At 33.7% G+C, this 21048-nt stretch overlaps 2 protein-coding genes across 6 annotated transcripts in view; both read left to right on the top strand.

Annotated features, from left to right (window-relative positions):
* LOC148607945 (protein unc-13 homolog D-like) overlaps nucleotides 1–9437 on the top strand; it is a 29932-nt gene extending 20495 nt beyond the window's left edge. For 4 of the 5 annotated variants that reach the window (XM_088543477.1, XM_088543476.1, XM_088543475.1 and 1 more), the window contains exons 14-27: nucleotides 332–541; nucleotides 1262–1422; nucleotides 2547–2673; nucleotides 3183–3251; nucleotides 3554–3628; nucleotides 4085–4189; nucleotides 4478–4759; nucleotides 5035–5175; nucleotides 5816–5848; nucleotides 6119–6277; nucleotides 6895–6982; nucleotides 7205–7367; nucleotides 7717–7933; nucleotides 8768–9437. In XM_088543477.1, the coding sequence (XP_088399603.1) occupies nucleotides 332–541; nucleotides 1262–1422; nucleotides 2547–2673; nucleotides 3183–3251; nucleotides 3554–3628; nucleotides 4085–4189; nucleotides 4478–4759; nucleotides 5035–5175; nucleotides 5816–5848; nucleotides 6119–6277; nucleotides 6895–6982; nucleotides 7205–7367; nucleotides 7717–7933; nucleotides 8768–8920 (1983 nt within the window). In that variant the 3' untranslated portion in view covers nucleotides 8921–9437. Of the gene's footprint in view, nucleotides 1–331; nucleotides 542–1261; nucleotides 1423–2546; nucleotides 2674–3182; nucleotides 3252–3553; nucleotides 3629–4084; nucleotides 4190–4477; nucleotides 4760–5034; nucleotides 5176–5815; nucleotides 5849–6118; nucleotides 6278–6851; nucleotides 6983–7204; nucleotides 7368–7716; nucleotides 7934–8767 lie in introns of those variants that run through there. The other variant, XM_088543480.1, reaches the window with a different exon arrangement.
* A 6628-nt stretch (nucleotides 9438–16065) lies between these two features.
* On the top strand, nucleotides 16066–20767 carry LOC148607944 (microfibril-associated glycoprotein 4-like). Its single transcript, XM_088543573.1, has 5 exons — nucleotides 16066–16327; nucleotides 16804–16934; nucleotides 17322–17418; nucleotides 19630–19794; nucleotides 20517–20767. Exons 1-5 carry the CDS (start codon nucleotides 16066–16068, stop codon nucleotides 20765–20767), a joined length of 906 nt encoding a protein of 301 aa, XP_088399699.1.
* Nucleotides 20768–21048: the final 281 nt, after the last annotated feature.

Raw genomic sequence — 21048 nt, 5'->3', positions numbered from 1 at the left:
ATTTCGTCACAATTATTACGACTTCCAGCTGCGGAGGGTGGATTGACTTCAAATTTGGTGTATGGCTTTATACTGATGAGACATGGGTTATAAGATATTTTGAGTTTTCTCCGATGCCCAGTTTCTGTTTCGTGTAACTTGGCATTTTTGACTAACAGGCATTATAAAGAAAATTTTCGTCACAAAAAATTCGGGGTGGGTGGGGCAAATGGATGGTGCAACGTCATATTACTCACTTCATTGCATTTGTTATGTTTTTTTTAAGATTTGCATTTGAATAATATAAAAATTGCAATTGTAAAGTCTTTTTTTCTCTTGTCATTTGTTTCAGAGCGACGTCGACTCCTACACGTTCAACAAAATAGAAACTGTAACAATGCACGACTTAGTTAAGGATCCTGTAATTCCAGAACTAAATATACTTGGGGAAATAATAGATCTGCTTTCTTCACATTGTTACACTGTTGGAGCTTTTAGAATATTTTATAATTCAATAGGGATAAATTTCTATCGCATAGTATCTCTGTCAGCCGAGAAGAATGTAAGTTTCACTATTGCTATGATAAACATTTCAGAGTACTTATCGGTTGAAGTGAACAACACTGCTTCGTTATTTCAAAGTGTTGATTTCTGTCTTTTAATACGAAACTTAACAAGTATAGCTGAGTAAAATGGATTCTCTGTCTACTTTCTGCTAGCACTGTATTTTGCAACATGCAACATTTATGCAATGGCGATTTGATGATATTACATTTTAAATGAAAGTTAGAAGGATTGTTTTTGTTGTTGAACTAACTAGCCTTAATTTCTTTTATTTGTGATATGAACGGTAAAATAAATAATAATTAAAAAAAATAAGATATAAAATTATCAGAATTCATTATTTCTACTATTTGCACTTTATGAAAACTAAAATAACAAATCCGTTTTGACTGAGTAACAGTTTAGATACATGGAATACCAAAGCTGATAATATAAAATGTCAATTAACAAATATATAATTTGTCCTAAGACTAACTTGTCTGATAGCGTTAGGAATTGACGTCATTCACCAGATGGCGCACTTAAGTCAAAATGGATCGTGTCAGTTGTTTCCAAAAAGGTAAAACAATACTACAGAACTTTCCTTAACAGGAACCTCATATGTTTGATTCTGACAAGTATGTAAACAATACCTAATAGATAATACCAGGTTTACTGTCCGTAATTGTTACAGCTATGGAGCTAATGGCCATACTATAAAACCATGTCCGTTTTTTAGATCAGCATGAAAACACGAGAACTAATGATGGAACTCGATAAGTACCAGAAAAGATACCATACCTTTCCTGTTAATATAACAAACAGTAGCAAGTTATCGCTTAGGATATATTTTCTTGTCAGAAAGTTTTATAACATAACACGGGATAATATAAGTAGAAGGTAAGTTTGTAAAAATGTTGACATGTAAGTTTTATTTTATTTTTTATTTCATATTTGGTAAAAATAGTAATTTTCTCTTAACAAAACTTGTTTATTTAGTGGATAATCTACTTTAAGAGATAAAATGTATCAGGACGTGCCAACACGTGTGTTCATCGTTTTGCTTGGTAAACGTTACTGTTATATTGATTTTTGTTGTTTCATATCAAATTGAATACGTCCATTTTTTACATCACTACAGAAGTTTTATGGTCGGCATCATGAACTCGTGGATTGTTATGGTGTATCCATCTGCACCATGAAAACTGATTTATTCAACGGGTCATGGTTTTCCTTTCCTCGTTTGTCTATCCCGGACTTGACTTTTTATGAGCAACTCGACGGGTGTTTCTAGAAAAGCAGAGGACGCTTTCCCTACCGGTGCATCTGGTCCATACTCCCAGTTTTTAGTGGAATCCGATTTGCTCATTTGCTTCTGTTACTTTGTATATACTATTTTGGTTACTTTGTGTTCTTTGTTGTGTATTTCTGTTTTCCATATTTGGTCTTTGTCCCTGTCTTCTTTTGGTTATCGCTTTAACCTTGGTTCTCTTGTTTACTCTTTTAAATATTGTCGTATAGTATTTATAATATTTACGGCTAAACAAACACCGGTAATTTTTTGACGATACAGACAGGTTTTTCAGTCATAACTATAAGCCACCCTTAAATGAATTAACTTTATTAAAGTGTACGGCGAATTAAATAAATTTGTACTTGTAAAGAAATCTGACACGGTCTCCAAATCTTCTCAAAAATACTTACCGTTAACTCAAGGCCCTTGCACTACAATTTAGAAGGATTGTTGTCTTTTTGACATATTCTCCCGTTCATCCTGTTCTCTTTTCAATAGTTTCTGATAAAATTATGCGATAGTTGCTGATCTTTAGAAAGGACTAACTATTGGACGAAATTATTGTGGACAGTTAAGGGAAATAACAAATCACCGAAGGCGATAAATATCACCGTCGATCAGGTGTTCTACTATACAGTAGTGAAAACTTTTATTGTAATTCTTCACAAGTAAAATGTGCTTCATTAGTGCTAAATCTTATGTAAATTCATGACTGTAATTTTCTTTACAGAGATGTGTTTAGATTAGCTATATCAAATTATCAAAAGTGGTTTCAGGAATCACTTGTGTTCTGGATTCAGACATTTAGAACAGAATGTATGTCGAGAATAGAAAAGGCATTAGAAATCGACAAAGATGTGAGTTGATTACGTTAGTGTATTTTTGTCTTTTTCGTCATATTTCCTCTATCTTAATTAAAAAGTAATGAAGGAAACCAAGGTTATAGCGGTAATCAAAAGAATGCAATCCATGGACAAGGACCAGACATAGAAAACAGACATATACAACAAAGAATACAAAGTAATTAAAATCATACATACAAAGTAACAAAATCAAATGAGCAACTCGGACTCCACTGAAAACTGGGAGCACGGACCAGGTGCACCGGTAGGGTAAGCGTCCTCTGTTTTTCTGGAAACACCCGCCGAGTTGCTCATAAAAAAGTCAAGTCCGGGGTAGACAAACGAGGAAATGAAAACTATGACCTTAAAACTTTCTTTAAAGAATCCTTACGGCATATCTTGCATATACTTATCATCTGCAATTAATTACTTTAATCATATTTAGGAATCCATCGTATACAATGTGTTTCATTGAATATAGCATTGAAAATCATCCGAAATTAATGCGCTTTACTTTATTTTAGGTTGTGCTGGTGACCACTAATGTCAAGTTTTCCAACTCTTCAGTTGACGTACTTGCTTGTTTTGCCAAGGTGTGTATGTGGATCAAATCATCCATACAATTTATACCACTTTTATGTATTTAAATGTGCATCTTAACAAATAAAAACGATGTAAATCTTGTTGAATTGAAGTAAATGGAAAATATTTTATATCAAAAGCTGGAAATTTAATATCACATTTAAAAAACAAGTTGAGCCATTAAAATAGATAATGAATGTTTTTTTCCAGGTGCAAATACTTGCATTGTATATTATCAAAAGCAAATGCTAGAGAGTACTGAAACAAAACGAACTTATCGTAAAAATATGAAGGCATGCTTTTTATTGTTTAGATAACAGAAGAATGGAAACAAATAGATTTCCATGATGCAGACTCCTCGTTGATGGGTGTAACTAAAATAACGGATGTAAGTATATATTTCTTGGTGTGTTTTTTTTGTTTGCGTAATACTCTCATAAACCCGTTTCTGAAAACAGTAGAAGAGAAAAGAGTAGAAATTGTGAAACGTAACAAATGCACTAGCGTATAACCATAATACTAATTAAAAAGCAAACACTTTCAGATATCACCAAAAGGTCGTCAAACACACAGTAAGTTCTGCAAGGCCCCCCCGACAACAAATATGATAAAATCCACGGTGTTAGAACGATGACTATTCTTCAAAATTAAGCTTTAAAATCAATATAACGATACAGTTTTTCATGTATTGTTGTACTTACTCATAAGACAACAAAACCAACAAAGTAAGAGTCATTTTCAACAATTTCATTACTTTTGAGACTTGTGTTATTAAAGGTGTAACTCATTTGTTTGTTGTATTGTGCATTTGTTCATTTAATCGATGTCTAATTCACTTTTTCAGCTCATTTGTGATGGTGCTAGGCTATACGTAGAGAAAATACAACATATTTTAGAAAGGAACTGTTATTATGATGATGAGGAAAAAACTTTCAATGTGACTGATAGGGTAAGTCAATACGCTTAAAAAATATATGTTACATATCTTCCAAATCACAGTTATCAACTTATCACCAATTGCTCCATGCATATAGATTCAATAAAACAATACCACAAATTGCACATATAAATTACAGCCGTTAAGGTGGTTGTCGAACTTGTTTACGTGCGAATTAATGTTTCGACTGCTGAGAAAGGGTGTGTAAAAGAGGAACATCCATGTTAAAAAATGAAAAATTACTTTAAACTATCGGGCTTCTAGAAAATTTTGACGTATGAATATTAATTTTGTTTTCAGTTATGCATAACGCTCAACAACATTGAACATGTTCGACAATTTTTAAATGAGTTACCTGAACTTTTGGGATGGGAAGCAGTGATAGCTAGAATTTCATCAATGCACGAAAACGACGACGTTGGTGGTCAGGCTAAGAAAACACTTTCAAGACTTCTAGAATCTACCAACAATGAGATAATTATGAAGAGTTCATTGTTTCTCTCACAAATAACAGAGAAAATGAAAGTAGATATGGCATCTTATATGGACATATTTACAAGAAAAAGACCAGAAAAGGCATCTGTACGTAGGCTTATTATAATATACTCTAAGCCTCAAGCAACACCAGGTTGACTACGTTGTTTTAATAAAAGCTTTCGTTTCTCGGTAAATACAGGCTGATTGAGATAATACAAACTAATATTCGTAAATTGCATTTAATAATGAGTATCATTACTATGATTAATTTCTTTTACGCTTATTAACATTATGACAATAATTATTTCTTGTTTAAGGAACTTTATTTTGCATATTTGCTGTGCTAATATGTAAGTAGTTCATGTTGTTCTGAATTGTAGTCGGTAGACAAGTTGATCGGATACATGTCAGTGAATCTTAAGACTCTACAGCACCGTATGATGACTCCCATATACTACAGAATGGTGGAACACTTGTGGCCCACACTTCTCCAGCTTCTTGACCGTCAAATGTTGGCAGGAGTAAGACATGATATTTATAATACTTACAGATGCTTCTTTACTCATGTTTATTTTACCTCCATTATAAGTGGGGAATATTGTGTCCTTTCTTCCGTTAGGCAGAGGATTACACATTTCTTACCCGTTACACCTCCTACACCACTAAATAGAATTAAATGAAGTTTTCACAGAATCTATAGTTTATTATAATACCGCTTGATAACCTCTTATATTTGATTTTAATCCGAAGCGATTCAGAGATTAAGGAGGTAGGCCAAGGGTAGGGGACATAACTATTGAAATCAATGATATGTTTGAATCATATTCAATTCACCAAAGTCTATCAAGCTTTCATTTGAATCAGAATGAAATCAGTCCATGTTTCTTTGATGCTTACATGAGATTGATGTAAATTGCTGAATACAAACGTTCCAATGATTTTTTAAGAGTTGTGTCCCCTACCCTAGGTCTACCTCCTTAAAAGGTGCATGTCGTCAAATGTGAAATTTGGGGTATCAAGTTGGTAAGCATATCTCTCAGTTTATTTTTACTTTCTCATTAACTTAAATTTCAATAATAAAAGAAATTGTTTAAAAAACATCTTTATGTACCTGAACTAAGTGAGTTTAGTCATTTATATGTATATTTTTGTCTGTTTTAGGAGCGACCTGAGTATTATTATCAGATGAAACAGGTAATATTCTTATGATTTTGATTTGGTTCATAAGTTTCAAAAAGAAACGTGAATATAATATATTATGTATTTCATGCCGACTCTAAATAAACCTTATTTATTTAGTTATTAATTTATAATAAGAAATGTATATATGCTGTCGTCGAAGTTATATTTATTATTTAATAGTTGCTAACAATTCATATGCTGTCTTTGATTTATCGTAAAAGTCGCAATGTAGCACGGGTTATATCATACTAAACTGACACTAAAATGAAGTTTTAATTACAGCACGTCAAAGCATTGATGTCTTACTTCGTTCGAGGTGGGTTACCCGAGAGTCAGATTTACACTCCGGAGTTTGACGAACTGAAAACTCGCCTGGATTACAATACAATGTCGACAGAGGACTTACTGCTGGAATACTTTAATGATATTGCCGACAACGTGGTACGTAAATCACAATAATCTACAACTACCTTCTACTTTGAATTGATGTAGGCATACTATTTGATAATCGTGCTGTTATGATGCAATAAAAAATAACTTTGAACACAAAAATCAAAGAATTCTTGGAAAAATCCTTGTAGTAGTTTGAGAAAACGGCAAATGTCATCAACATCTTAACATTTCGTTAAAAAACTTGATGAGTAAATTAAGATTGAGTATTATTTTTTTATTAATTATGACGATGTCAAGACTGTGGTTAGATAGGTTATCATGGAAGGTCAAACTATTTTCAGACTTAAGTATTTTCAAAGTTTTGTGGGGCCAAGGCCTGTTTGTGAGAAATTACCCATGAAATAACGATAGGTTTTTATACCAACTCAATTTGAAAATTAATATTATGCCAACATGCACCAATCTTTCAGTAAAGGTAATTCAGATGATTAGAGCGTTGTAAAGAAATCGCAGTAGAAATGTAGAGGTTAATTTAATGTTGAATTTAGTACTTGCAGCACATGTATTGCTCGACAGTTGTAAAACATATATTTGTTGTTTTATTCTTTTAATATATTTTTAGAGTGAATAAAACTCTTAAACCTGGTTATTTTGTTACATATCAGGAAACTCCAGTAGAATATTTCGGACATCTGGCTCTGAAAGTAGCTTACATCGAGGAGACTCGTGGAAATATCACTGTCTATGTCAAAGGTATAGTTTTGTCAAGTCTCTTAAACAGTCTCGTATCTTTTCGTTAGTGCTAAATAATTCTCTTTTCGGTAAAACATATTTAATTAATTCTTTCAAAGCGTTTTAGCTGATGTTTAAAACATCTCTTCCTATCTCATTAAACGTTTCAACAGTTTGATGATTTAATTTCATAATAAAGAATGGTATTTTTTTTTCTATTTGATTTTTTGTGTTTTTTTTCAGTGATTAGAGGTTGCGATCTGCCTGGTCTGGATGTAACAGGACTAAGTGATCCATACGTTATAATCAGTCTACAGCCAACAACGATGTTTGGATACATAAAGCCGAAGAAGACCAGGATTGTAGAACAGACATTGAACCCAGTGTTCAACACACAGTTTCAATTGTACGTTTATTCAATACTTTCAATTAAATCACGAATGAAACCTTCATAAGAAATTTCTGTAAAAAAATCAATAGGTCAAATACTTACCTTATCCATTAGTATCTTAAATATGGTAGATGTGTTATACCAAAATCGGCCAACGGTAATTAATGATCATATCAATGTCATAATTATGCTAGCGTTATAAGCGGTAATTTGCAAGGTATCTCAATAAAGTAATTGGCATGTTTGAATTTAAAGTAAAAATATATATTGATATCTCTGACAGAGGCTACAGGTTATGACCACTTTTCTATCAAAACCAGAGGCGCACAATCGTTAACTTATATTCATCTTTAATCTGTTTCAGTCCTAACATCCCAAGAGACTATATCAACATCAAGGGAGCGGTTCTTGTCCTGAGTGTGTTTGACTATGATAAGATAGGGAATGATGACTTTGCCGGAGAAATAGTAATCCATCTGTCATCTGTTCCTAAGATATCTATGTCAGAGACAGTGGACTCCACTTCAGTCATTATGATGGCTCTTCATAGACCCACGGCCACACTAGAAGGGGCATTTCAGGTTCCTATTTACTTTATTGTAGCACAAATTCATAATGGAAACGAATAGTCAATATTGGTCAACCAGTCAATTCAAATTCTTTTTTGATTGACATCCATTAGGCAATATAATTATCATGATATTTGCAAAAGTTATTTGGTGGTTCAGTGATTCTACAAGAAATTATTTAAGTCCTTAGTAGTCATCTATTACTATTTGTACTTAAGTTTGCATTATATTTAGAATAAAGAAAACACGTTTTTGTTATCACTTGCAAAGGGTGATGATCCAAATTTTATGATTTTCGGTAAGCGGAATAGTTGCCACTATTGTTTTAATGTAGAACATAAAGCAGTGTACCTGTAAGTCAAGATTCAGGATACATGTGTAAATCAGAGGATTTTAATTTTCCCATTGTGTGTTGAAAAAATTTCATTCTATCATCTCATGGACATGCAGTAAAAAAACTATCCCCAACAATTAAAAGGTTTTATAAATGCATCTTAGACATTCTGAATAATGGGATATTTGGTATTTCTGTTGGTTGTGTGCAAGTGTTTTTTGTTTTTTTTTTTAAAACCTTCTGTTTGGTTTGACATATAATGAAGTTTTGGTTGGGCTTACTCAATTTTATACTTAGTACAACGTTTTTGATCAATTATATTCATATATATGCTCGGCACCAACCACAATGCGAATGACGGTATCTGTAAAACATCAAACGCTTAAATCATTTTCATAATTAAATTCAAAATTCAAACACTAAACAAAAGAGACACGGCATAGTTTTTGATATGTTAATTAGATATGTTGTACAACAAAATGAAATTATATGTTGGATATCTATATTTCTAGGTATTGGTGGAAAGGAAAGCTTGGGATAAAACTGCCAAGGCATTCTTAGCTGACAGAAAGAAATACATTGAACATCACAGACCTAGAACTGACAGACCATCGAAGTTAATCAACTTGTTCTCATTCTCATTTTTCTCAGGCAACGACACATGAGTTAATGGCGTTTATATTTTTGGCAGCATCCCCAACTGCCACCTTGAACTTTCCCCTACATACTATGTTGGAAGGCGATCGGAAGGTATGATGATATGACGTCATGATATACATTTACCAAGTGCAGTACATATCGTTAATATCGCATTACAATGTCTTTCCTGTTTACTGGGCTTTGACAAGTAAATAGGACATCGTTCAAATTGTTGTTTAGAAAAAATTAAAACAATAAATATGGAACAATGGAGATAGTCTCTTCAAATTGCTAATATTGATTTCAGAAGACCTACCGGTGATTTGTAATATGTAAATTCTGAATTATTCAATTTACATTTTATGCGTGGACTATTATTTTTGGATTCAAGGGCATTTTATACCTGAATCATTGGATTCGCAACTAGCAATGTGTATCTACATTACTCATGTACTTCATAGAGCCTGTTTACCTTACGCAGTTGAGGGACAACGTTACATGAAATGTTATCTATAATAAAATTAAATGCTATTGAATTAAAAATCTTGTACTTTTTAAACTTAAACAGATGTTTGGTTGTTTCTCCCTGTTCTTTGAAATTTTATGTCCTATGCTGTTTAATGTAGCGACCTGTGTTTCTCTATTGGTAGACTTGAGATTGTTTTTTAAAGGTTTACCTAACTGGCACTACATTTTGGAGTTGATATTATGATTTCTGTTGTTTTTTACCTATATATAATAAAGTTGAAAGTTAAATGTTTCCTATGAAAATCTAGTTCACAAATGTAAGGCCTAATATTTAGATGTGTGCATGTACAAACTGCGTTAATGATCCGAATCAATTATACTTGATATTTTGCATGGCATTGTAGAGCTAAAATTGTGGAGACAAAGTACAATATAGTCCTAAAAACGTAGCGACGTACACTATTCCCGAAAATGTCCAAATATATGTACTTTATTGGCGTGAATAGGGAGAAACCCATTGTTTCCATATCCTATAAAGTCCAGAACTGTGTACATCTGAAAATTGATTTAGTGTATATGAAAATATACAGAAACATATATGTTTTAATTCTACCGCAGACGAAACACGAAAAAGGCAAACCTATACATTCAAACGTATTCACACAAAGGTGAATTCACAAGACGTAAGATAATATAAATACTGAATTACTCAAGTGTCCAATGTATTATGTATCTGTAACATTGTCCAGTTTACGTACATGTATTTGTAACATCCACTTGCAGCCCCACCGCTTGCTAATACCAAAAGTGCAGATAAACGAGGAGCGGGATTTAGTCTACTACTTAGTTTTCTTAAGGTTTATCATGCGGTCAGATATGGAATTGTTATGAGAATGGAAGAGATAAATTTTGCGCCTTATGCATATGGCGCAAGTCAGAATCCGATGGTTGTAATGGCCTTTATAATTATTTTGTATGAATAAAGGGAAGGATCAGTACCGAATGTACGAAAGAGGGGAAATCCTCCAACTAATTAACATCGGGTACACTAAAAGAGCAATACAAGAAAAATAGGTCTTTTTAATGATTGATGTTGAAAAATTTCAATTCAAGTCAGCTGATTTCAACATAAAAACAAACGAGTCTCGGTGAGTAAATATATTGCAAAAAAATTGACGAGTTATAAAACAGCTTGGTCTATGATGTGGTATCGGAAACTAGAAGTAGATAAAGCGACCTAATCATAGAGAACAAATCATACAACACTTATTGAAGGTCATTTAGGAAGAGACCTTCCTAGGGTAAAGTTTATTTTCTCTTACAGATGGAGGTCGTTGATCGTATCGAAAACGAACGCTGATATCGGTCGGTTAGGTCATTGTAACGACCGTTGAACTTGCGACATGACAACTTAAACCTGTTGTCAATATACCCTTGTCCGGGTAGTGTTAGTTACTGCCCCTATCAAAAGACTGGTTGTCAATATACCCTTGTCCGGGTAGTGTTAGTTACTGCCCCTATCAAAAGACTGGTGTAGTAGTCGCAATTAAGTTGTAGAAGAGTACGGATTGAGACTTTAACTCAATGCACTGGAGCGACAGAAATGGTTCTACTTTTCAAAGGGTTACAAAAGTAGTAAAATAATACGTTCCACGTGTAAAATTGGTATCGTAAAATCAGAAATCAAACTATCAAAGCAAAATCAAAAAGCATTTGAGCATATTTCAAGATTTTGACAAATACTTCTTTGTCAAGTTACATGGTTAAAATACATGTATTTGCAGAAGGTCTAGATACTCGTTGCGGCTCGCCGACCCCGACGTCCTAATACCCGTTGAGGCTCGCCGACCCCGACCCCGACCTCTTGGACTTCATCACATTAGAACCAAACTTTATTCTATACCTCTCACTCTACTACACTCCCTTTACAAAACAAGTCTTGACACTCCTGTTTCTGACCCCACCTCATCATTATACAGACTTGTTGCCATCATTTTGGATATTGGTTTCCACAGACTCTTTAAACCAGTTTGTTTGAAAAGTCAAGATTAAGAAAAACGATCATTTCTTCCACTACCGTTTGTCAACAAAGGTATAGATGCAATTAATTTGGTTAACATCCTCCATCACAAAAACGTTACCAACAAAATTCCCCCATATTTCAAAGACAAATCCATACCAATTATTTCATATTCCTATAATTCACCCATCGCATCCAAAATTTTCAATTATAAAAGGCTATTGCAGAACCTCGAGATTGAGGACTTCAAGGCTAAACCACCTGACTGTTCTTGCAAAACCTCTCCATTCAAATATGGTCCTTCTGGTCACGTCGTTACGGGAGATTTAACCATTATCGAAAACGAATCTCTACGTAATATCCTTTCTAAAGGTCCCAAGTACCGTGAACCACGCCCCATAAATTGGAATTATAACTTTAAAGTTCTTATGGATGCCGTCGAGGACTATGCAAGAAAATGGATAAGACGAGAACAAGAAGACATTGATTCTCTGTCAGAGTGGTTGAAGGCCGTGAGGTTTTTAATTTTGAAACGAATGAAAGTTTTAAGTAGGTCAATGAGTGCCAAGGCTACATCAGTTTTCAAAGACCCCGATGTAGCAAAAACATTGTCTACTATACATGATAAATATGTTGACGTACAAGCAGACAAAGCCCAAAACAACATTGTTTTTGTCTGCAAAACGTTTTATATCCAATGGTTATTATCAGAGAGAGACGTAGAAAATAATAGCAAGTGATAAGACCTACACTGCTACCATTCTCTCCAAAGAAGAGATTGTGGAAAACCATAAATCTGTGCTATCCTCTTTTGGTCTCTCTACCAAGGACGATGATTGTGATTTACCGTCTATGTACTGGATTCCTAAACTTCACAAGAATCCATACAAACAACGTTTCATAGCTGGATCTGCAAAATATACCACCAAACCTCTTTCTTTTAACTTTTAACTTCTATACTCACAACTGTCAAAGAGGGTCTACAGTCCTACCACAACACTTGTTACTCCCGTAGTGGTATTAATCCAATGTGGATCCTGAAAAATTCAAAAGATCTTTTGGAGACAATCAGTTGAAGACTATTATCTGAATATTATTGCATTAAATACTATGATTTTTCAACACTGTATACTTCTATTCCCCATACTCAGTTAAAATCCCGACTTAAAAACATTATACATCGTTGTTTTTCCACAAACGTTGGTACACCTAGATACAAATATATAGTTCTTGGTAGAGATTCCTCATACTTTGTAAGAAATAATTCAAAATCATCTTCCAAATACACAGAGGAAGATGTTTACAAAATGCTGGAATTCCAATGGGAACAAATTGTGCTCCTTTACTAGCTGACCTATTCCTTCACTCTTATGAGGCTGACTTTATAGCTGATCTGATCAGAAAGAAAGTATATTGTTTGGCTAGATCCTTCAATCTCAGTTTCCGCTATGTAGATGACGTGTTATCGTTAAACAATCCTAATTTCGGGGATTTGATACATCGCATCTACCCATAAGAACTTGAGATAAAAGATACTACAGACACTGTGAAGTCAGCCTCATATCTTGGCCTACACTTAGAAATCGATTGTAAAGGAAAACTATTGACCAAACTTTACGACAAACGTGATGACTTTTCATTCAGAATTGTCAACTTTCCTTTCATCTGTGGCAACATCCCTTCAGCACATGCGTATGGAGTGTTCATATCACAACTCATACGTTATGCCAAAGCTTGCCGAAACTACGCAGACTTTTTGTATCGCGCTAGAACTCTAATAAATAGGCTTCTGGAACAGGGTTATGTTGCTACAAGATTGAAGTCATCACTACAGAAGTTTTATGGTCGTCATCATGAACTCGTGGATCGTTATGTATGGTGTATCCTGATTTATTCAACGGGTCATAGTTTTCCTTTCCTCGTTTGTCTACCTTGGACTTGATTTTTTATGAGTAACTCGGCGGGTATTTCTGGAAAAGCAGAGGACGCTTACCCTACCGGTGGACCTGGTCCATGCTCCCAGTTTTTAGTGGAGTCCGAGTTGCTCATTTATTTTTGTTACTTTGTATGTATGATTTTAGTTACTTTATATTCTTTGTTGTGTATGTCTGTTTTCCATGTCTGGTCTTTGTCCCTGGATTACATTCTGTTGATTACCGCTATAACCTTGGTTCCCTTGATTACTCCTTTCTAATACCCGTATGTTCTGGATGATCAATACTACTCATAATGTTTCTCATATTTCTCATATATTTATATTTAGTACAATATATTACATCTCCAAAAGATGATTATAGAGAAAATATGAAAATGGGGAATGTGTTACAGACAACTACCCTACCCGATTGTTAAAAAGTAAAACTGGTAGTTTATGGGCTTCCAATAAAAGAGAGAATATTCCAACTCCTAGGTTTGCCTTCTACTGGTCCCTGAAGCCATGGGTCAATTAATTATACCTTTCAGTGCAATAAAACTAATGACCGGAAAACTATGGGTTAAAACAGCTTGGATTTTGTTTACTTTTATTCATTGAAAATATTCTTTAATCAAAGGTTATATTCAGTTGATAGTAACCTTTATAACTATTTGTTTTGTTAATGTCTAATTTTGATGCGTCACACTTTTACCATTGCGAAGAAGGTTGCAGATAGTATTCTAACCAAATTATTAGTAAAATCAACTAGTAATTCAAATTATTTCATCCTTAAATATTTTTGCAATTTCCATATTGTTTTATACCGTCTATCGTCGTTTTGACTGTACATAAATTATCAAGATTTTATTGAATTATTAAAGGAATTTCGAAGTGTACGTGAAAAAATTATTCTGATCAGTTTTGATCTCTATAGAGTGCTTGAAATTGTAACTACATAAACGAGCAATATTTGTTTTTAAATTAGTTTTTTTTTGGCTGTTTGAAAGAACATACTAGAAATCAAGTTCATAAATAGCACTGAAGGTAGTTTTTTTTGTTAGCTTGGATATTAATAGCAGTTTTATATGCAATTTGTTATAAAATTTCTAAATCGACTTAACTGTCATTTGCTTATCGGATACACCCTGAAAATGTTATTTACTAAATAAGATAAATCAATGGAGGACACTGTATGAGTTTCTTGCACTTGTATTTGCTCGATCATACTTCGCATCATCATATGACATTCTGTATAGATTCTTTTAAAATCGGCTTAATTTTTAATTATTTATTGGTTTTTCTTTACAAGATTATTACATTAGAGCGAATAAAGTACAAAACTTCACCTTAGGAAAAAGGAGCAGCTAATTAAAAATAATCTAATAGAAGTTCACAGGGACAACTCAGGATTAAAGAAATGATCACGATTTTGAGCAGTTTAAGGGGGTAGACGTGGGGTAAGAGACACAACTCTTGCATTCAGTGATATGTTTGCATCATATTTAATTTCATCAATACCTATCAAGGTTTCATTTGAAACAGAATGAAATAAACCCAAGTTACTTTGATGCTTATATGAGATTGATGCTAAATGCTTTACACAAGCGTTCCAAAAATTAGTATGAGTTATGTCCCTTACCCTAGGTCTACCTCCTTAATATCAAATCCGGTCTAAACTTACTTTAAAAAAAATATAGTCGAACATAATACTATGAAATGTAAGACACCATTTAAAGTTCAATGCTCAACCTTTTGATCAAGAATATGGTTTACATTTTACTTCTAAATGATACACGTCAAATAGTTATAACATATCCCAATCACTAACCCGTTGCAAATATCTTGAGTTTCGAGATTTAGATGTGTCAGTATAAACCATTTATAGTGTTAAATCGTGACATATAACTGGAACACAATTATGTGGGTTTGTCAAACCATAATTGCTGCATTTACACAATTGAAGATGTTGAATGAATTAATCTAGTTGAATTAACGTTCTACGTATATTGAATATCCGGGTTCAGAATAATATATTTTATCTTCCTTTTGACCATTGTTTCCTCGACAAAATTGCCTTATTTTTGATAACAGGCAGATTATAAAGATGATCTAAAATAGTTTGGCTTTGCGATTTTATAATGTCTTTTTCCCAAAGTTGAGAAGTTTGCACAATGATCTAAGCGTGCAGCATGAGTTTCAAACAAAATCATGCAATTAAAAAAAGAGATTGATGAAGATGTATTGAAGACCTCGGGAATAGGGTGACCTGATCTGATCAAGTACATCCGTCTATACAACGAAACAACAACAACAAAACAAAAGACAAAAACAAAACAAAATTGAACAAAAAAAAAGCAAAACAAATGAATACATTTGGACGAAATTGAGTACTCAAGTACTAAATCTCATGTATTTGGTCATTTCTCATGTATCGTGCTATCTTACTTGTTTGTTACAAGTTAAGATTCCCACACCCTCTTTCCCTTTTGTACTTGCCCAATGAACAAGTTGTATGGCCAATATAGTTCATTTTTTACATTACATCGCAATACAATTTACTGCCATATCCCGAAGGAAATAACATATTCTACGTATTAATCAAATTCATTAAAATGTTCAATACAATATTCCTATAGTTAAACTCCGCAATCCTGCATAATAGTATCACCAGTTTTGAGCTACTAGCAAATCTGGAGATGACTTTGGAAAAGTAAACGATGCAGACAAATAAAAACAAAATAATCTTATATTTGTTTTTAGCAGATATAATGAGGGATTTGAGTAAATCTGCTCATATTTATAGTATCGAAGAACAGCAGGAGTGTACAGATAGATTTGAAGTAGCAAAAGGATCGGTTTCATCGTTTATTTTCTGTGCCCTACTCTGTGAAAGCTCTATACATCGCTGCAAAAGGTTTCTGTGGAATAATACCACTAGGGAATGTTTTCTCCATTCTGAAAAACAGCGTATTGTACCCATGGAAAGTCAGAAAAATCTGAAACGTTACGGTCAAAGGCCTTTAGGTATCGGTAAGTTGGTTAAACTACATAGAAAGCCTAAAAAAATACTATTTTAATTTTGAATGATACATGTGTTCACATAAAATAAGGTATGGCATTCTGTAAGTTTCCCGGGATACGGTTTAATTCATGATTGTTAGTTACGACACAATAGAATATTCCATTGACATTAGCATAGATGTACTACTTTCCCATAATTGTTTTACTTTGAATAAAAAATACAGTGAAACTCATAAATAATGGCACCTGGTGTCAATTTCACAAAAAGTTGTCAGTGTGAAATTTATCGTAAATTTTGGCGTCATAATGCTAGTTTTGGTTGTGACGTCATTACTTACAACTTTACACTTGCGACTGTTGTGAAATCGACGTCATCTGACTCACATGTTAACTTTGGATTTAACTCTTCAATATAATTAGTTTCTAGAAGTTCTAGAACCTCTCTCTGGATAATTGAAGTCGTTAATATCAAAACTCTTTTGCAGCTTTCTTGCCAAAAGACTGTGACGATTTCGACAAAAACATAAGCGGCTCTGGTATTTACACAATTTACCCACATGGTAGGACTGGCTATGATGTTTTCTGCGAGATGGACAAAAATGGCGGTGGATGGACAGTACGTCTTACAATATCCAAAACAAAAGCAAAAAAAAACCTGATCACTTTTCTAACTCCTGCTCTTTATGTTGGGTACGACCTTACTTTATGGAGATGAAAATATGCGAATTTGGTAATGCGATTACAAATTTTTCTTTTGGTTTGTATCTTTTTATGTGTTATGTATCTGTATTCTCAAAATCTGGTTAAATTTTCCCTCGGGCAGAAGCGTTCTAGTTATTTTGTAACAATTCATCAATTTTGTAGTGTTTTATGACATAGTATTTCAATAATATTCAATGGTTACAAATCCAACTTTCAATGTATGTATGCTTATTTATTTATTTTGGTTTTCATTGTCATTGTTATTGTTGCTGTTATTGTTTTACCTCTTGTAATCTTACAGGTATTCCAAAAGCGTTATGATGGATCGGTTGACTTTTACACCGGTTGGGAATCGTATAAGTGCGGATTCGGTTCATTGAATGGAGAGTTCTGGTTGGGTATGGAAATAAAGGATTTGAGGACAAATGCATTTTTGTATTTATTTAATTGTTAAATACAGCTCTTTCATTTAAAAATCTGCGAAGCTTCTTTGGGTTTCCATTGCGTCAGTTTGATAATCTCTAAGTGTTTATATCTATTGACACAAATCCATATGAAATGTCATATCTGTTGCCGACATAAATACAAACTAATGATACTGTCGAAAGAAATGAAGAAGACACATACTGAATATTACATGCTGCATACCCCCATGGGTAAAGTTAAATGGAGGATTTAGATCGAGGGTTGATGTTAATTATATTTCAACTATACTTCTTGTAATCTTACAGGTATTCAAACGAATGAAAGTTTTAAGTAGGACAATGAGTGCCAAGGCTACATTAGTTTTTAAAGACCCCTATGTAGCAAAAACATTGTCTACTATACATGACAAATTTGTTGTCGTACCAGCAGACAAAGCCCAAAACAACATTGTTTTTGTCTGCAAAACGTTTTGCATCCAATGTTTATTATCAGAGGTAGACGTAGAAAATAACAGCAGTGATAAGACCTATACTGCTACCACACTCTCCAAAGAAGAGATTGTGGAAAACCATAAATCTGTGCTATCCTCTTTTGGTCTCTCTACCAAGGACGATGATTGTGATTTACCATCTATGTACTGGATTCCTAAACTCCACAAGAATCCGTACAAACAACGTTTCATAGCTGGATCTGCAAAACTTTATTAATTCAATGTGGATCCTGAAAATTCGAAAGATCTTTTGGAAACAATTAGTTCAAGAATATTACCTGAATATAATAGCATTAAAACCTATGGTTTTTCAACACTGTATACCTCTATTCCCCATACTCAATCCCAACTTAAAAGCATTATACATCGTTGTTTTTCCAAAAAGATGGTAAACCGAGATACAAATATAAAGTTCTTGGTAGAGATTCCTCATACTTTGTAAGAAATAATTCAAAATCATCTTCCAAATATACAGAGGAAGATGTTTACAAAATGCTGGAACTTTTAATCGACAACATATTTGTCCAGTGTGTTGGACGTGTTTTGCAACAAATGGTCGGCTTCCAATGGGAACAAATTGTGCTCCTTTACTTGCTGACCTATTCCATCACTCTTATGAGGCTGACTTTATAGCTGATCTGATCAGAAAGAAAGAATGTCGTTTGGCTAGATCCTTCAATCTCAGTTTCCGCTCTGTAGATGACGTGTTATCTTAAACAATCCTAATTTCGGGGATTTGATACACCGCATCTACCCAAAAGAACTTGAGATAAAGGATACTACAGACACTGTGAAGTCAGCCTCTTATCTTGACCTACACTTAGAAATCGATGGTAAAGGAAAACTATTGACCAAACTTTACGACAAACGTGATGACTTTTCATTCAGAATTGTCAACTATCCTTTCATCTGTGGCAACATCTCTTCAGCACATGCGTATGGAGTGTTCATATCACAACTCACACGTTATACCAGAGCTGACCGAAACTACGTAGACTTTTTGTATCGCGCTAGAACTCTAACAAATAGGCTTCTGGAAAGGGTTATGTTGCTACAAGATTGAAGTCATCACTACAGAGGTGTTATGTTAGTCATCATGAACTCGTGGATTTTTATGGTGTATCCATCTGCACCATGAAAACTGATTTATTCAACGGGTCATAGTTTTCCTTTCCTCGTTTGTCTACCCCGGACTGGACTTTTTATGAGCAACTCGGCGGGTGTTTCTAGAAAAAAACAGAAGACACACCTGGTCCATGCTCCCAGTTTTTAATGGAGTCCGAGTTGCTCATTTGCTTTTGTTACTTTGTATGTATGATTTTAGTTACTGTATGTTCTTTGTTGTGTATGTCTGTTTTCCACTTCGTGTCTTTGTCCCTGAATTACATTCTTTTGATTACCACTATAACCTTGGTTCCCTTGGTTACTCTTTCATATGTGTCCCGAGTAAGTGTGAAAAATATATATCAGATATAGGCCTAGGGGTGTAATATAGGCTATGTAAAACGGGGTGAAATAAAAAAAAAATTTAACACTTACTCAAAATGCATATACAAAAGAATATTTTCATTTAATCACAAAACCCAATTAAGAACAACAATTAAGAGTAAGAATTAGATAATTATTTGATACATTTCTAAATGTTTGAGTAATACCTTTACATGTATATTTTCAAATTATTTCTTACGCATAGGAAACGAGCTTATCCATCAAATCACATCACAGGGGACTTACACACTACGGGTTGATTTAGATGATTTCCAGAATAACCATCGATATGCAAAGTATAGTTATTTCCACGTGAGATCAAACAGCAATGGATATAAATTGAATATCGGTGGATATAACGGAAATGCAGGTTGGTAATATTACCTGTGTTTCTTCTCATTAGGAAGTAGTACGTGATACTGTGTTGTTAAGAACTTATTTGAACGACGTCTTACAGGATAAGCCCTGTATGTCACCTAGCAGTTGGACGTTCATATAAGAAACCACACGTTACGGTTTGGGAAGAAATGTATGAAAAATCATAGTGGAGAGGTTGTTTCGAAGTTGTATTGGAAATAACAGTAGTACTCGTAACAAGCAAATATTATCAAATGCGTCAGTGTAAATTCTCAACTTCAGAATTCTACAGTAGACTGAAATACATCTTTTTTTTAAGAATTAGGCAAAATTGGGAAAATTTTAAATCATGCATATCAAAGACAACCACTCGGTCCGTTTTCACGCATAACTGTCCCTTATATTTAATAATGACCGCCAATTTATCTTTGCCTAACGGAAAAGGTTGGAACTTTTCAATAAAATGATATAAATGTTAATATCATTATTATTTGCAGGGCAAATGAATGAAATTCATGTTTTAAACGGTATGGCAAACATGGCCTCAATACTATTCTATAGATAAGACCGTATAAATTTTAAATAATACACCATCAAAGTCGTGGACATTTGCCTACCATTTTTTACTTTGTATGACTTTATATTGAACAGTACTTAGTGTGTTTTCAGCTATTTAAAGCTACATTACGAGTTATAGCGGAGAGAATCAAAGCAAATATTTATATTACTGTCTAGGTAACAGCATGAGGCCACATAATGGCAAGAAGTTTACAACAAAGGATAGAGACAACGACGACCATACAACCAGTAACTGTGCTGTTGCATTCAAAGGAGCTTGGTGGTATTACCGGTGTCATTCCTGTCATCTAAATGGCATGTACCTTCACGGGCGACATAGGTCTTACGGTCAAGGAGTTATTTGGTACCATTTTAAGGGAAACTATTATTCCCTACAAACCACAACAATGATGGTTAAAATACCTTAATGGTTTACCCTTTAAGTAATAAATTAAGCTTCAGATTCAATCCTTTTCTATATTTCGCTTATTATACTTTGGTGATGAAAACAATCAAAACGATTTAAAAAAAACTTTAAACTAAAACTGCTTGATTAAATAAACAATATACTAGCTGAATCAAATTAACGATTATGTCAACGTCTCTGTCGGTGTACATTATATATACTTTACAATGGTGTTAGCCTGATATGTTGTAATGTTTTGTCATTATGGGATTGGGAATATGTGCACTCAATATATACATTGTA

This window comes from Perna viridis, chromosome 9 (assembly GCF_037379345.1).
Source record: "Perna viridis isolate PV_CMFRI_1.1 ecotype Kerala chromosome 9, ASM3737934v1, whole genome shotgun sequence".
Classification (NCBI taxonomy): domain Eukaryota; kingdom Metazoa; phylum Mollusca; class Bivalvia; order Mytilida; family Mytilidae; genus Perna; species Perna viridis.
Note: the sequence above shows the minus strand (reverse complement) of the source record. Positions and strands in the feature narration are given on the sequence as shown.

Coding starts and splice junctions, on each gene's coding strand:
- LOC148607944 (XM_088543573.1), top strand. CDS start 16,066: ATGAGGGATTTGAGTAAATCTGCTCATATTTATAGTATCGAAGAACAG. Junction 16,328..16,803: donor TCAAAGGCCTTTAGGTATCG/GTAAGTTGGTTA, acceptor ACTCTTTTGCAG/CTTTCTTGCCAAAAGACTGT. Junction 19,795..20,516: donor TGGATATAACGGAAATGCAG/GTTGGTAATATT, acceptor ATTACTGTCTAG/GTAACAGCATGAGGCCACAT.